General features: G+C 47.9%; 1 protein-coding gene across 2 annotated transcripts; it reads left to right on the top strand.

The window, feature by feature from the left end:
* Window positions 1-250: 250 nt before the first annotated feature.
* Cdca7 (cell division cycle associated 7) lies at window positions 251-11333 on the top strand. 2 transcript variants are annotated; one of them, XM_050123885.1, is made up of 10 exons: window positions 251-432; window positions 3277-3399; window positions 3945-4049; window positions 6506-6742; window positions 7124-7207; window positions 7842-8042; window positions 8393-8530; window positions 9175-9324; window positions 9700-9836; window positions 10126-11333. In XM_050123885.1, the coding sequence occupies exons 1-10, from the start codon at window positions 412-414 to the stop codon at window positions 10154-10156; spliced, it is 1227 nt and encodes a 408-aa protein (XP_049979842.1). In that variant the 5' UTR covers window positions 251-411; the 3' UTR covers window positions 10157-11333. The 2 variants fall into 2 exon arrangements, with proteins under 2 accessions (XP_049979842.1, XP_049979849.1); XM_050123892.1 differs by lacking the exon at window positions 3945-4049 and having other exon boundaries at window positions 258-432; window positions 10126-11331.
* The last annotated feature ends 3070 nt before the right edge of the window (window positions 11334-14403 follow it).

The following is a 14403-nucleotide window of genomic DNA, read 5'->3' as shown; positions in this document are numbered from 1 at the left end:
TCCCCTCTCTCGTGCCGCACACAAATCAGCCGGCCAGTCCCGGGACCTCGGCAGTCACTTTCGCGCCACTTTCTCAGGACCGCGCAGCTCAATAAAGAACGAGCAGCAATAAGTCCCCCAAAGCCACGTCTCAAAGCGCATTCAGCAGTTCCCGAGTACACTCAAGATTACTACGGTTGGAACCGCTTTGGTATTTTCCCCCTGGGACTTGGGCTCTACGGAGGCAACGAGAGCAGTCATCTTAGCTGACAGGACCTGTGAGCCGGCGCGGGAAAGTCGGCGGCCCCGCCCCTCCGGCGGCGGAGTGCGCGCCCCTCCTCTGCCCCGGAGCTCCTTCAGCTCTGCCTGCTAGTGCTTTTGGGCTCCCGAAGAGCTGACCCCGCTCGGAGTGCTTGGGTACCCGCCGCCAGCATGGAGGCTCGCCGCACGCGGGTGAGGCCCGGCCGGGTGCACTGGGGCGGAGTTGGTGGGTGGTTGGACGCCGGCGGGCAGGGGCCACTTCCCTCCGACTCCGCGGGGGAGCGCCGCACTCTTGTCCCTTGGTGCTTCTGTTCGTCGCCAGGTTGGGGGAAGTCACGATTGCTTTTCTTATAATCTTTGCACCCAGGACAACTCTGGGCTAAGGGGATGCGCCTGCCGGCGTGCACGGGGTTGGCAGTGCTGAGGGAGCCTGCGGTAGGTGCGCTCGTGCTACACGTGCGCGCCGGAGGCGGGGGGCTGGTCGCTGGTGGTGGTGTCCGGCGAACGAATCCCCAGCCTTTCCGTCCCCTGGACTTAGCTCTGCATTACTTGCTCACGGCGGGTGCGTGACTTTCCACGCGTGAACTGGTGGCCCTGGAACCCGCTTCCTCTGCTCTGAGACCCCTTCAACCACTCTGGATCTGTGGGTTTAGGATTGAAGACCTTGTGAACAGCTCTTGAGAACTTGGGTTGTGCACGTGGGGGAAGGTATTGTTTTAGTCCCAGGCTGTGACTTGAACCAGTTCAAGGGTCTGGCGGTACAAGCCGTGCTACACGGCGGTTTAAAGTGTGCTTCCTTGTCCCCTCCTCCCCACCCCTTCTCTATCTCACTGCAGCTGCGAGCTGCCCCGAGTGGAACGTTACTTTTTTGCTCCAACGGAAGCTAGAACTTAGGTCCTGCCCTGAAGAGGGGCGAAGAGTGAGGGGGATGGGCGGAAAGGAAGACAGTGGCTTAAAATAAATATTAGAGGTTCGGGACCCTGTGGGGAGGTCTGGATGAGTAGGCGGGGTCGTGGTTTGATCATTATCGTTACGATTATCTCCGCCCGTGGGGAATTGGATTGAATGCGCATTTGGGCACCCGGCTGGAAGAATCGGTTTCACCCCTCCGAGTTTCAGTTTTCCTGATTTAAGTGATAGTAATAATGCTACCTTTGCTTCAAAATATTAAGCAAACATCGCTAGCAAGTCTGCCGCCATGAGACGCTCGCCATAAATGGAATTAGAATTATGGCTGCCAAGAAAGTTCTCCTCAGGCGTGGCCATTTCCTCTGCTTTTCTGTCTCTTTTCCCTGTAGGATATATTTGGCTGGTGGATGACTCTTGGCCTGCCGTGGCTTGTTAAAGCTTAGCCTGTTTTCCTGGCTCCTTTTGATTGGCTGGCATGGAGGGCTAATGACATAGATCGATTAGAAAAGTGAAGAGACTCGAAGTCATTTAAGGAGCGGCACTGTTTTAGGGGATCTCTTGGGTTTTGCGTTGTGTTATACCTTGTTGTCTTGGGCTTTCTCATCTGGAAAACGGAGCAGAGACTTTTGGGTTTCCTTTTGACCCCTGACAACACACTGGCTCGAGCATTTACTGTAACTACAGCTCCTATATTTTATAGCTTTCCCCATCGCCACATGGAATGAGGGGAGGTTGGGTTGCCATCATCTGGGAAATAATTTTATTGATCCTGAGAGACAGTTTCGTGAGGAAGTCCAGCTCTCCACATCTAGGCATTCTCTCTCCCCCAACGCATCTGGGCACTCTTACGGAGCTGGTAACAGCTTGCCTTTCCAGTTTTCAGTGCTATTCCGTGAATCTATTTAAGACTATAAGACCTGGCCAGGCGGTGGTTGCAGCATGTGCCATTGATCCCAGTGCTCGGGAGGCAGAGGCAGGTGGATCTCTGAGTTCTAGGCCAGCCTGGTCTACAGAACGAGTTCTGTACCAGTGAAGTTACATTTTCTAGTGAACAGTACAGGGCTGTAAATGGGACTGAGTGGAGCATTTTCGTATCTCCAAGTAATTTTACCTTATGAAAACTTTAAAAAAAAAAAACTCTCAAGCCGGGCGGTGGTGGCGCACGCCTTTAATCCCAGCACTGTGGGGGGGGGGTGTAGAGGCAGGAGTATCTCTGTGAGTTCGAGGCCAGCCTGGTCTACAAGAGCTAGTTCCAGGACAGGAACCAAAAAAGCTACGGAGAAACCCTGTCTCGAAAATTTAAAAAAAAAAACAAAAACAAAACTCTCCTCCATGGGCTAGGCAAATGCTTACCACTGGGCTCTACACACACACACACACATCTTAAAAATTTCAAGTCCTAAGGGGTTGTGAGAGGGCACTGCATGAAGACTGTGGTCATGGAGAGCTCAGCTGGACTTTGAGTATGAGTTGCCCTCTAACTTGGCTTCTTGCGCCATGTGTTTGTGGGCTGATAATCCTTGATTTGTAAGGGCCGTGCTGCACCTCCGTACCCCTCCTCACTGGTACCCCTCCTCACTGGAACGGGGCTGTTTGGATGACTGCCATCTTAAAGCACAGGACCTGCCCAATTTTTGTAGTTTGGGAAATTAGCATCACAGTGCAGCGCTCAAAGCCTACATAAAAAGACCTCATTAGCTTGGTTTTTGGCTGAGGGAGAAAACTTGCTCTGCCATCTTGCACTTTCGAAATCTCCTTTGAGAAGTACGGTTCAATCAGAAAAAAAAATGAGGTTGGATTTGGGGAGCTGGCATTAAACTCGGTGGATCTGAATATAATGCTGATGCTTAGGACTATAGGGTGGGAAGAGAAGTACTGCAGATGTTTGGATAAATTGATAAATATCATTAAAATGTTCTCCAGGAGTGATCCTTTCTCAGAATTGGACCTGAGTTGATTGGTGGGGGGGTTAGCCATTGCCAATCTCACTCTTTCTCTGTAGGGCCTGGAATAGCAATGTGTCCGTCTCCTCTGCTGTGTAAATGCACCAGACTGAGAAAGATGTCTTTAGTGGTCCTGTGCTGCAGGAAGCAGGCCACTCAACAGTGTTGCCATTTCTCCTTGCAGCAAAAGGCTCTCAAAGTGAAGGACTTAAAGAACGTTGGGTATATGAAGCTGATTTCCATGGAAACGTCGTCCTCCTCTGATGACAGTTGTGACAGCTTTGCATCTGATAATTTTGCAAACACAGTAAGTGTGGCCTGAGAATAAACAGAATTGAGTCTGCAATGCTCCAAATGCCCCAACATGCTTTGTGCGCGATTAAAACCGCTTGCTTTTTGCCTGCCTTTCTGTACAGCCGCTAGGAAAATACGGCATGCGCTGTAATTTCATCTCGCTCTTTGCTGTGGTTCTAGGTAGTAATTGTTGGAGGTAGATTAGCTGCTTGTTGTGTCCTTTTGAAATGTCGCCTAACCCAACAGGACTGATGACTCGCTGTAACAACTCAGAAATCATTTGTAAACCTCTGAAACGTTTTTTCTTTGTAACAAAAGCCATTCTCTTGTAGTGCACTTGTAAATGTGATTTGCTCTCTGCACGGTTTATGGAAAATTGGTTCTTGAAAGAAGGAAAAAAAATCCACAACCACATTTATTTATTTCACAGAAACCTAAATTCAGGTCAGATATCAGTGGAGAACTGGCTAATGTTTTTTATGAGGGCTCTGATAATCTTCCTGCGGCTTTCCAAAGGGTGAGGTGCGGGATGCATTAAGCCATTGTGGATTTTTGCAGAAACCAAGGCCAGATGTCGCTAACGAATTGGCCAGCATTTTCCATGCCGACTCTGATGATGAATCATTTTGCGGTTTTTCAGAGAGTGAGATACAGGATGGAATGGTGAGTTTGAGAAGTTCACCAGTATCAAGAAGTGAGGTGCATGCAGAGGCTGGAGAGATTTGCTCTTTGACCCTCACATCCCCCTCCCCCATCATCACCCTCCCCCCAGCTCTCCTGTCAGTTCAGCTGCCAGACTTGTTCCCCTGATCAAATGCTTTCTTCTCTCCTTAAAGCCATGTTTACTCATATCCTCCTTGTAGGCCTTAGACTTTTGTTTTAAGGTTCCACAAATCTTGGAAATTTGTTTAACAAAGTTGGCTAGCCTCCAGATCGCTGTTAGCCTCAGATCTGGCCTAATCACAGGCAATGCATACGTCCTAGACTAGCCACATTGGCACGTAGATGCAGGTACCCGGCCCAGTGTTGGCACAGAGCTGACAAAGGCAGGTTCCATAGTTCTAGCTGTGCCTGCATCTTGGGAACCGCCAAGGACATCGTGTAGGTGATACCAAGTAGGGCCTCTGCTGCTTCTGTGTTTGCTTGCTCTCTGGTCTGCTTCGCTGCCCACATACGCTTCCCTCCCCTCTCAGCTGTTGCTGGAGCCAGTGTAGCAGCCTTGGACTTTCCCCTAAGGAAGCGGGGTGTACATTACAACCACCTGCATGCTACTATCTTCACCGTATCTGACAACGGTCCCCACAGGCCACCCATTGGGTGACGCTGCTGTGAGGGACAGCACTGGCCCTGGGACTACTTTATCACCGCCCGTAACAATGCAAGCTTCCCCTAATCAAAGACTTGCGACCCAGTTGGTGGCTGGGGACAGTGTGCAGATCTGGGTGTGACCCATTTGTCTGTGGCCTGACTGTCCTAGGCAGTCCATTAACTCTGTAGGTATTAACTTGTGATGAAGAAAGTGGCAGCTGATTGAAAGTGCTAAGAATTCATGACAGTTTTGTTTCATGACCTCCGTCCCTGAACACTGAAAGCTGCCCATGGGGATCCTTAGTGGGTCCTGCGCAGCAAACCCAGGGCCTTAGACACGCTAAACTCAGACCCTGCCGCTGAACTACATCCACAGCCCATTCAGTTTTTTGAGGGGCCGGGGAGATAACTCTGCTTGCCGTGTATAAATGCTTAGTGGGTGTAGTGGCTCATCTGTAATCCCAGCTTCTCAGAAGGCAGAGATAGGGTCGCTAGGGCAAGCTGCCTGGCAAGACTCTATGGCACATCCGAGTGCTCTGGCTTTGATTGAGAGAGCCTGTCTCAATCAGCAAGGTCAAGGGTGATTCCTGATACTAAACTCAGGCTTGACTTGTGCACACCAAGAATGAGAGTAAGCTGTCGTGAACGGTCCTGTCCAAAGCTTTTATATGACTGTGTTCTTGGGTCTAGACCTAGGAGTAGGTGGCTGGGGTTTCTAGAGACTTTAACTTTTGAGCAAGCTATGTTAGTTGATAGGAAGTGGTATCCTATCTAGGTCTTGACTTACAAAAAGTTAAGTTGTGCAGTACCTAGACTGGTCAAATTCAAAGACTAGAAAGATGGTGGTTGTCAGGGACTGGTGGTGGGGAGAACGGATAATTTTTCTTTATTTGCTTGTTTTTGAGACAGGATCTGGCAGTGTAGTGTAGAACTCGCTGTGTAGCTCAGGGTTCCTGCTTGTAGGGTTTACACACCCAACATACCGGACTGTTGAACGAACCTGAAGTTTCAGTTGGGGAAGAGGAAAATCTTGAAATGGTCTGCACATAGTGATGTGCATTTTAATCACAATTAAAAATGAATTGGATATGGACAGTTTAGGAGATTATTTATTACCATCGGAGGCATTGAAACCATGTTCGTGGGTGAGCGTAGGTGCTCCCAGAGGACGTTATGAAAATGACTAAGGATTGGTTTTAAGGAAATGGGAAGAGGGCAGGAGGTGTTTTTTTTTTTTTTTTTTTTTTTTTTTGGTTTTTCGAGACAGGGTTTCCCTGTGGCTTTGGAGCCTGTCCTGGAACTAGCTCTGTAGACCAGGCTGGCCTCGAACTCACAGAGATCCATCTGCCTCTGCTTCCCGAGTGCTAGAATTAAAGGCGTGTACCACCACCGCCCGAAGGAGTTTTCATGTTTTAAAAAACTCAGAAGCATAGGTCTCAGGACTGTAAAGACAGTGTCTCAGATGAGCAACCGAATGGAGCTCTTCTCCAATGTAATCATTTTCAAGTCTTGATTTGTTACCCATGATCCTTGCTGTCCACTTACGGCTGATTTGTCCTTGTCTTTTATTCCAAATGGATTTTTTTTTTTTTTTTGAGACAGTGTTTCTCTACGAAGCTTTGACTGTCCTGGAACTCACTCTGTAGACCAGGCTGCCCTCAAACTCACAGAGATACGCCTGCCTCTGCCTCCCTGAGTGCTGGGATTAAAGGCGTGTGCCACCTCTACCCGCCTCCCAAAAGGATTTTGTAGTGGTCTTTGGTTTCACTTGTATGCAGGTCCTTACCAACTCCCTTTCTCTGGTTGACTAGAGACTGCAATTGGACAGGGAAGGCTGCAGGACCCGAAGTCAGTGCCGTCACTCGGGACCTCTCAGGGTAGCCATGAAGTTCCCAGCACGAAACCCGCGGGGGCCAGCCAACAAAAAAGCCGTCCCCTCAAAACCCCCTGAGAACTCTGCAAACGATTCCCATTCTGACTCTGAGGAAGAAGACGGCATGAACTTTCTGGAGAAGAGGGCTTTAAATATAAAGCAAAACAAAGCAATGGTAGGTGTTTGGATGTACCCGAAGGAACCCTTTGCGGCTTTTCTCTAAGCAATTCAGTTTCTTCTACCTCTCTGTTTGCATGTAGTTGTGAAGACTTAATGATGTGTTTTGAATGTTTATATTTGTTTTTATTTACGTGGGAGAAGGGGCTCTGCTATGCGTGCAGTGCCCTTGGAGGCCAGAAGAGGGCATTTTGTATCCCCTGGAACTGGAGCTAAAGCCTGGTTGTGCGTTACCACGTTGGCGCTGGGAACTGAACCCGGGTCCTCGGCAAGAGCAAGTGCTTTTACTAAGTAGAAGGTTGAGGGATAGGCTAGTATTATTTCCACAAATTGCCTCTTGTCACCAGTTACAATTTCCGTTTACTTTCTCCCCCTTTAGCTTGCAAAGCTGATGTCAGAATTAGAAAGCTTCCCTGGCATATTCTCCGGGAGACATTCCCTCTCTGGTCACGGATCCAAAGGTGTAAGTGCTTCTTCCTGAACTCTTGTTTTGGACACGCCCAGAACAGATCTCTGAGATTTTAGAGTCTTGTTTTTGTATTGGGGGTGGGGGGTCACTAGAAACCGCCCTTTTATTTTTTTCTTCTTTGGTTTTTCAAGACAGGGTTTCTCTGTAGCTTTGGAGCCTGTCCTGGAACTAGCTCTTGTAGACCAGGCTGGCCCCCAACTCACAGAGATCTGCTTTGCCTCTGCCACCCTTGGCCACGCCCCTTTTGATCATTTCTCTCCATACTAGCAGCAAGGAAGATGGATAACTTGTTTCTGTGTACCCAAGCAGCATATTTTTTTCCTACATGCTAGATGCAAAATAGGGTTTTTGCTTGTATTTTGTTTTTGTTGTTTTTGATTTTTCAAGACAGGGTTTTTCTGTGTCGTAGTCCTGGCTGTCCTGGAACTCACTTTGTAGACCAGGCTGGCCTCAAGCTCACTGAGATCCACCAGCCTCTGAGTGCTGGGATTAAAGGTGTGTGCGACCACCGCTTGGCTCAAAATCGGTCTTTTTAAGACATATTGAGGGAAAAGAAAGTATACAGAATTTCTTTGTCAAGTCATACCCTACTAAGAAGTGGATCTGTATTGTGTGTTTCCTTCACCAGTCAAAGTCCCCTAGAAGACGCACATTCCCAGGCGTGGCTTCCAGAAAGAACCCTGAACGGAGAGCCCGGCCTCTTACCAGGTCAAGGTCCCGGATCCTGGGGTCTTCGGGCGCTCTGCCCACAGAAGAGGAGGAGGAAGAAGAGGAAGAGGATAAATACATGCTAGTGAGGAGGAGGAAGTCCGTGGATGGCTACATGAATGTGAGTCCTCCTCCATGGTATCTGCTCCTGTTTCCCCTCCTCGGGAAGCTTAGCATTGAACACACAGCCTCAGGCCACTCCACGTCATCAACGCTACCTAAGCCATCAATGCTACGTAAGCGTCCTTAATTTTGTTCGCGGACAAGAGCCAGATTTTCAACTTCCCAGTATTTGTAAGAATAGTTTCTAAGCTTCCGGCTAGTTATCCTGACAGCAAATTATGCGGGCTGCCCCCTCTCTTTATGAGCCAGAAAGATTTCCCAGACTGGATTTCCTGTGAAAAGTTATACACGAAGCGTCTTGAGATTTAGGGCTGTAGAGAGGAACTCGATTTCCTGCTTCTTCTGCAGGACGATGACATGCCCAGAAGCCGTCGCCCTGGATCCATGGCCCTCCCGCATATAATCCGCCCTGTGGAAGAAGTTACCGAGGAAGAGATCAGGAACATCTGCAGCAACTCTCGGGAGAAGATCTACAACCGGTCGCTGGTGAGTGCCCCGGGGTTGTCCCCCTCCGGAGGACAGACAGCCCCTGTCCTAAGGGTGCCTGCCACACATGGTATATCTGTGGTCTGGACATTCAGCCCTGCACGATTTTTTGTTTTTTTCATACAAGGGAAGAAGAGTTTTACAGTATGCCTGGGAAGTCTGCAGTAGGGTTATATCTTCTTAACATAGAAGTTGATTCGTGCAGCTTGGATTTACTGTGTACTGTTAGGGTGTGTGTATCGGCAGCTACTGGGATGCAATGGTGAGCCAAAGGGGTTTGTTGTTGTTGTTGTTCAAATGGATTTGGGAGAAGAAAAATGGATTTGGTAGAATTTTTTTTTTCCTGTGCTGGGGATCACACCCAGGACCTTGAGTGAGTTAAACATGTACTCTGGTCTGAGTTGTGTCTCCTCCCCCTCACCCCAATAGTTTTGATGATACTACTATTGTCCCACCAATAGAGTGGGAAGCCTTGCTTGAGGTACTTATTTTCCTATTTGTGTGTGCAGGTGCTAAGTGAACTTCAAAGATCGAGTTTCAGGTCCCTTATTAGAGTGTGGGTGTTCTTTGTGTCATTTTTTTTTTTTTTTTTTTTTCTGCAAACAGCAGTGTTTGCTTCTTCTCTCATCTGGTCCTCCTTTCAGGGTTCTACATGTCATCAGTGTCGCCAGAAAACCATTGACACCAAAACAAACTGCAGGAACCCAGACTGCTGGGGCATCCGGGGCCAGTTCTGTGGGCCCTGCCTTCGAAACCGCTATGGGGAAGAAGTCAAGGACGCTCTGCTGGACCCGGTAGGTGCCGGGAAAAGATTAGGGGAGGGAATCGAACTTGCGGTGTCGGGAGTGATGTAACTGTCCAGAGAGCTCAGGGCTGCTGCTCATAGGTTGATTCTGTGTGTGTGTGTGTGTGTGTGTGTGTGTGTGTGTGTGTGTGTGCGCGTGTGCTGCCAGGGCTCTAGAACCCAGGGCTTTACATATGCTAGGCAAATGTTCTCACGCTGAGCCAGAAACTTGGATTCCTGTTTTATGACTTAAGTTATTAATTAAAAAAAAAAAGTCACAGGGTAAATGAGTTGATGCTGAGTACTTGAGTGGCTAAAGAAACGGAACCAATGGATGGAGGTAAAGGGATGCTTAGCCTCAGGGTGCTTTCCCACAATTCTTCAGAACTGGCACTGCCCGCCCTGCCGAGGAATTTGCAACTGCAGCTTCTGCCGCCAGCGTGATGGACGGTGCGCCACGGGGGTCCTCGTGTATTTAGCCAAGTATCATGGCTTTGGGAACGTGCATGCTTACTTGAAAAGGTAACGGCCATGTGTTTTTCCTCTTTCACGTCTGAGTCTTAGTTTCATTTATGCGCCTTAATAAGATGATAGACTTCTGGAGAGTGGCTCTGTTGGGGCAGCTTAGCGGAAATGCGTCTTCAGTTGAGCAGGTCATGGATATAACATGGGTTGGATGACTAGGACTTGTGTGTTGACAGTATATATGTTAGGGCTCCTTTTTTTTTTTTTTTTAAGAAATAAATTTGACTTTCCAAAGCGAATTATTGGTTTAGAACCATCTTGACATCTTCCTCTTTGCCCTTCACAGTCTGAAGCAGGAATTTGAAATGCAAGGCTGAAGATCTGCTGCCTGCTTTCGGCTTCTCACGGCTCTCTTCCTGACGCTGTCGTGGATGGGCGCCTGTCGGTCTTAGAACTCAGTCAGATTAATCTTGTGGGATTCACACTTGTTTCGGGGACCTCATATCGCTAGTTCCCCAAAGTTTGCCCTGGCCCCTACCTTGTAGCCTCCCCACTCCCATGGTCCTTTGTCACCACTTAGAGTTCTTAAGTGGCAGTTTTTGAGAGCGTACTTGTTTTATTGGTGTTGAAATCGTCTCAGGACATACCAATAAACCCGAGCACTTAGGGGTCCGGTAGTGTTGGGAACAACGGTTCTGCTAGATTGCAGAGAACAGTCCTTCCCCTTGTTTACACAGAATCGATGCGTGCGGGTTAGCGTCTTGCATGCTGTCGGCTGACGTTTGAAATGGATCGGGCCGAGGCACAAACAAAGGTCTGAAAACCATGTGGGAAATTAGGTAATTGCTGGGAAGTGGAGTAGAGCGTTGAATGACTTTCTGGAAAAAAAGAACTCCTTTGTGTTGTGCTCAGCGTCCACCCTGTCGCAGTGGAGACTCGGTTGCTGCTAAGATCGTCCCTAAGTTAGAGTGGTCCATCCATGCACAGTCTCCAAAGGTTTGTTTGTGGTAACGTGGTGCCATAATTACTTACACTGCTGTAGAAGAAGCCTTCTAGGAAGAGAAGACGACCAGTCTCTGTGATGGGCCGATTTGAAATCTTGCTGTGATTTCAGAAACTTAAATAGCTTCCTTTGGTTCCAGAAGTTTCCTGTAGAGGATTCCCTGGGGGTTGTGTCCAGGGTTTCCTTTAGATTCTAAACAGTTTTGTGACAGTGAGCGGTGACCTCTTAGAGATGGGTAGCTTTGAACCACTCTAGTGAGCTACCCCTGTCAGTTATGGGCAGATGCCGTGAGTCGCCCCCGCCCCTTTCCTGTCGCTGTGTCCTGCTCTGTTTGTGATGCCCATTGGGCCTTGAATCATTCGGTGTAAATACAGCTTTTGCTCTCTAATGCTTTTATACAAAGGTTTTTATTTTAATAATAAAACATTTTTGTTTAAGCTTGTGTTTATTTTTGCTTTTTAAAAATCAGTATTACTGTACTTAATCCCCTTCTCCCCTTGTGTTTTGAAAGGTCATTTCTGCCTCTTCTACTAAAACTTTTCTCTCTTGGCTTAAGTTTCTGATGCCCACAGGCAGCTCTTTTGATCAGGGTCCCATTTGATGATGTGACTCTTAGCAGAACACACGTGTGCTTGGCAAGTCTTGTATTATTTTCCTTTGTTGTTCACAGGACTTGCCCACTTTTATCAAATACTTATTAAATGTGTTCCACGCCTTGAGTTTTCAAGACTGTAAGAACCAGAACATACAAAAGACAGAAACACTAGAGCAGGGCGTGATGGTACGTGGAATCCCAGTTCACGGGAGACTGGAGCAGGAGGATTGCAAATTTGAGGCAAGCCTCAAAAAATCACTTTATTATTTTTTAGAGAAGATTTTGTTTTATATGTTACATGGGTTTCTTCTGCATATGTGCAGTTGCCCTCGGGAGGTCAGAAGAAGATGTGAATCCCATGGAGCTTGAATCACAGGCAGTGTGACCCGCCAGATGCAGATGCTGGGAACGGAACTGAGTCCATGGAGAGCAGCAAGCACTCCAATTGCTGAGCCGTCCAGACTCCTGTACAGAGCTCTTATAACTAAATTTCTAACCAGGATTAATGAATTACAGTTTGCATGCACATCCTACCGTGTATACCTTTTTACATTTGTAAAGGAGTTTTTTCATTTTCAAAGCACTTGGCAGGCTGGAGAGATGGCATTTGTTGCTCTCGGAAGGACCCATGTGTTAGTTCACAACCATTCATAGCCCTGGTTCCAGGGCATACAATGCCCTCTTGACTTGTCAAACCTGGCTCTTTCTAGGGGAAAAAAAATACTATATCGTAGATCTACCTTCAATGGTAAACCATGGTAAACTTAGGTAGGACCAGACTGAAAGTCATTCACTTGTTACATGGATCCAGAAGTCAGCTACATTTTAGAAACCCAGTTGTAATTCAACCCCATTGAGTGTAATTGGGGAGCTTAAATGCCAGAGCTCATATAAGTCGGTTTATTTGACATTTGTGACTGGTGATTGACTGAACCTCAGGGTCTTCCACTGAGTTATACCCCCAACTGATTTGCATAGTTTTTGATGTTAGTGTAAAGGATACGGTTTTTCCTTTAAAATGATCAACAGTTGTTCATTGTGACACCTTATCCTTAAAGGAGCTATGTAGTCTACCAGAGGGACTATTGAACAAAGCCTACAAGTGATGTCCCCTGTGGAGTGAAGGGAGGCAGCACTGTTTTCTCTTCAGGCAGTTCTGCCATCGATGCTCCCCTCCCGCTTTTTGAGATAGGAACTTGTATGTTGCCCAGGCTGCTCCTAAACCCCAGGAAAGGAAACTGAACTTGCCCTAGCAGGAACAAGAAAGCCTAGGGAGATGTTTAAGTTCAGTCTGGAGAGGAAGGCTGGGTGTCCAGCCCAACCTGGCTGAGCAAATGCTGAGAGGAAGTGGAAGCTTCTGAGGACCAGGGCCCTTCCTGGAGAGAAAGGCTCAGGTGTGGAATGATGGCTACCCAGGGTGATGAATTATTCGCATGGGTGACGGAAACCAGGAGCTTTTGCTGCATGCCTGCATGGGTGAAAACCCTCTAGGCAGGGGGAGCCAAAGGCACTAGGTGCTAGTTGAATGGTGAACACATTAGCAGGAAAGAACAAGGAACAAAAAGCAAAAGCCACTCACACTTGACTTTTAGTCAATCTCCTCAGGAATTTGGGGTTTTGCAATACTGGGGTGTCCAGCTGAGGGCTTCCAGACATCCAGCAGAAACTTACTGGGGAAAGTGAGGTAGTCAGCCCGAATTCCCAATTGAGCTTGTTATTGCGGATGAGTTTCCAGGGTCCAGCCTCCCAGGCCCCCTGTAGGCATTCTTATACTTTGGGATAAACAATAGTCACATTGCTAGAAATGCTTCAATTTTAAGCCAGGTGGTGGTGGCGCACACCTTTAATCCCAGCACTCGGGAGCAGAGACAGGCAGATATCCGTGAGTTCGAGGTCAGCCTGGTCTGTAAAGTAAGTTCCAGGACAGGCTCCAAAGCTATAGAGAAACCCTGGCTTTTTTTCTTTTCTTTTCTTTTCTTTTCTTTTCTTTTCTTTTCTTTTCTTTTCTTTTCTTTTCTTTTTTTTGGTCTTTTTCGAGACAGGGTTTCTCTGTGGCTTTGGAGCCTTGTCCTGGAACTAGCTCTGTAGACCAGGCTGGTCTCGAACTCATAGAGATCCACCTGCCTCTGCCTCCCGAGTGCTGGGATTAAAGGCGTGCGACACCATCGCCCGGCCGGAGAAACCCTGTTTTTAAAAAGAAAAAATAATTTTGCTGGGCAGTGGTGTGCACCTTTAAATCCCAGCACTCAGGAGGCAGAGGCAGGTGGAGCTCTAAGTTTGAGGCCAACCTGGTCTATAGAGTGAGTTCCAAGATAGCCGGGGCTACAAAGAAAACCGCTGTCCTGAAGCAAAAAAAGCTTTAATTTGGGGTGGGGGCAGGAGCTGGAGTGATGGCCCAGCAGCTAAGAGCACTGGCTGCTCTTCCAAAGGACCTGCCCCCCCCCCAACAGTGAACTTGGAAACCTTTTCTCCTCTAAATTGCCTTTCCCAGAATATTTTATCACTGCAAATAATGAAATGAAGATAACATGAGCATGTACGTATCTACTTAAGAGATATTTATAATGACTAATATTGCAACGTATCCTCCCAGAAGCATGATTCCCAAACCATGAATATTGTGGCAGAGCAATGTGACTTTGTTTGGGTTCCTAGGAGTGGTAAGTCAGCCACTGTGTGCGGTTTGTTTTGCTTTGCTTTTTGTTAAACCCACTTGGTCTTGAACTCCTGATCCTCCTTCCTAGGATTGCAGATGTTCACGACTATGCCTGCCCAGATCTACCTGTGTTTCTCTAACCTCGTGCCTGCCAGATACAGCGTGTCTTCACCTTGTCCTTCCTTCCCTGTGCCTTCCTCCTTTAACAGTGCCTGTGGGTGAGGTAAGTGCAGTTTCTATTCCTCAAAGAATACGATAGGAGGCTGAAGAAATGGCTCAGCCGGCAACAGTGCTCGCCGCCAAAGCTGACGACCTGAATCTGAGCCCCAGAACCCACATGGTGGGAAGAAAGACCCCCGAGTTGTCCTCC

Source organism: Alexandromys fortis, unplaced genomic scaffold (genome assembly GCF_014885135.2).
Source record: "Alexandromys fortis isolate MF-2015 unplaced genomic scaffold, M_Fortis_MF-2015_v1.1 scaffold_8_9099976_23576923, whole genome shotgun sequence".
NCBI lineage: Eukaryota > Metazoa > Chordata > Mammalia > Rodentia > Cricetidae > Alexandromys > Alexandromys fortis.
This window is presented reverse-complemented; position numbering and strand designations above follow the sequence as displayed.

Bases quoted from the DNA above. Each gene is read 5' to 3' on its own strand.
- Cdca7 (XM_050123885.1), top strand. From the start codon at position 412: ATGGAGGCTCGCCGCACGCGG. The intron at 4,050-6,505 runs GTGAGTTTGAGA...CTGGTTGACTAG, and splicing joins GTGAGATACAGGATGGAATG to AGACTGCAATTGGACAGGGA. The intron at 9,837-10,125 runs GTAACGGCCATG...TGCCCTTCACAG, and splicing joins GTGCATGCTTACTTGAAAAG to TCTGAAGCAGGAATTTGAAA.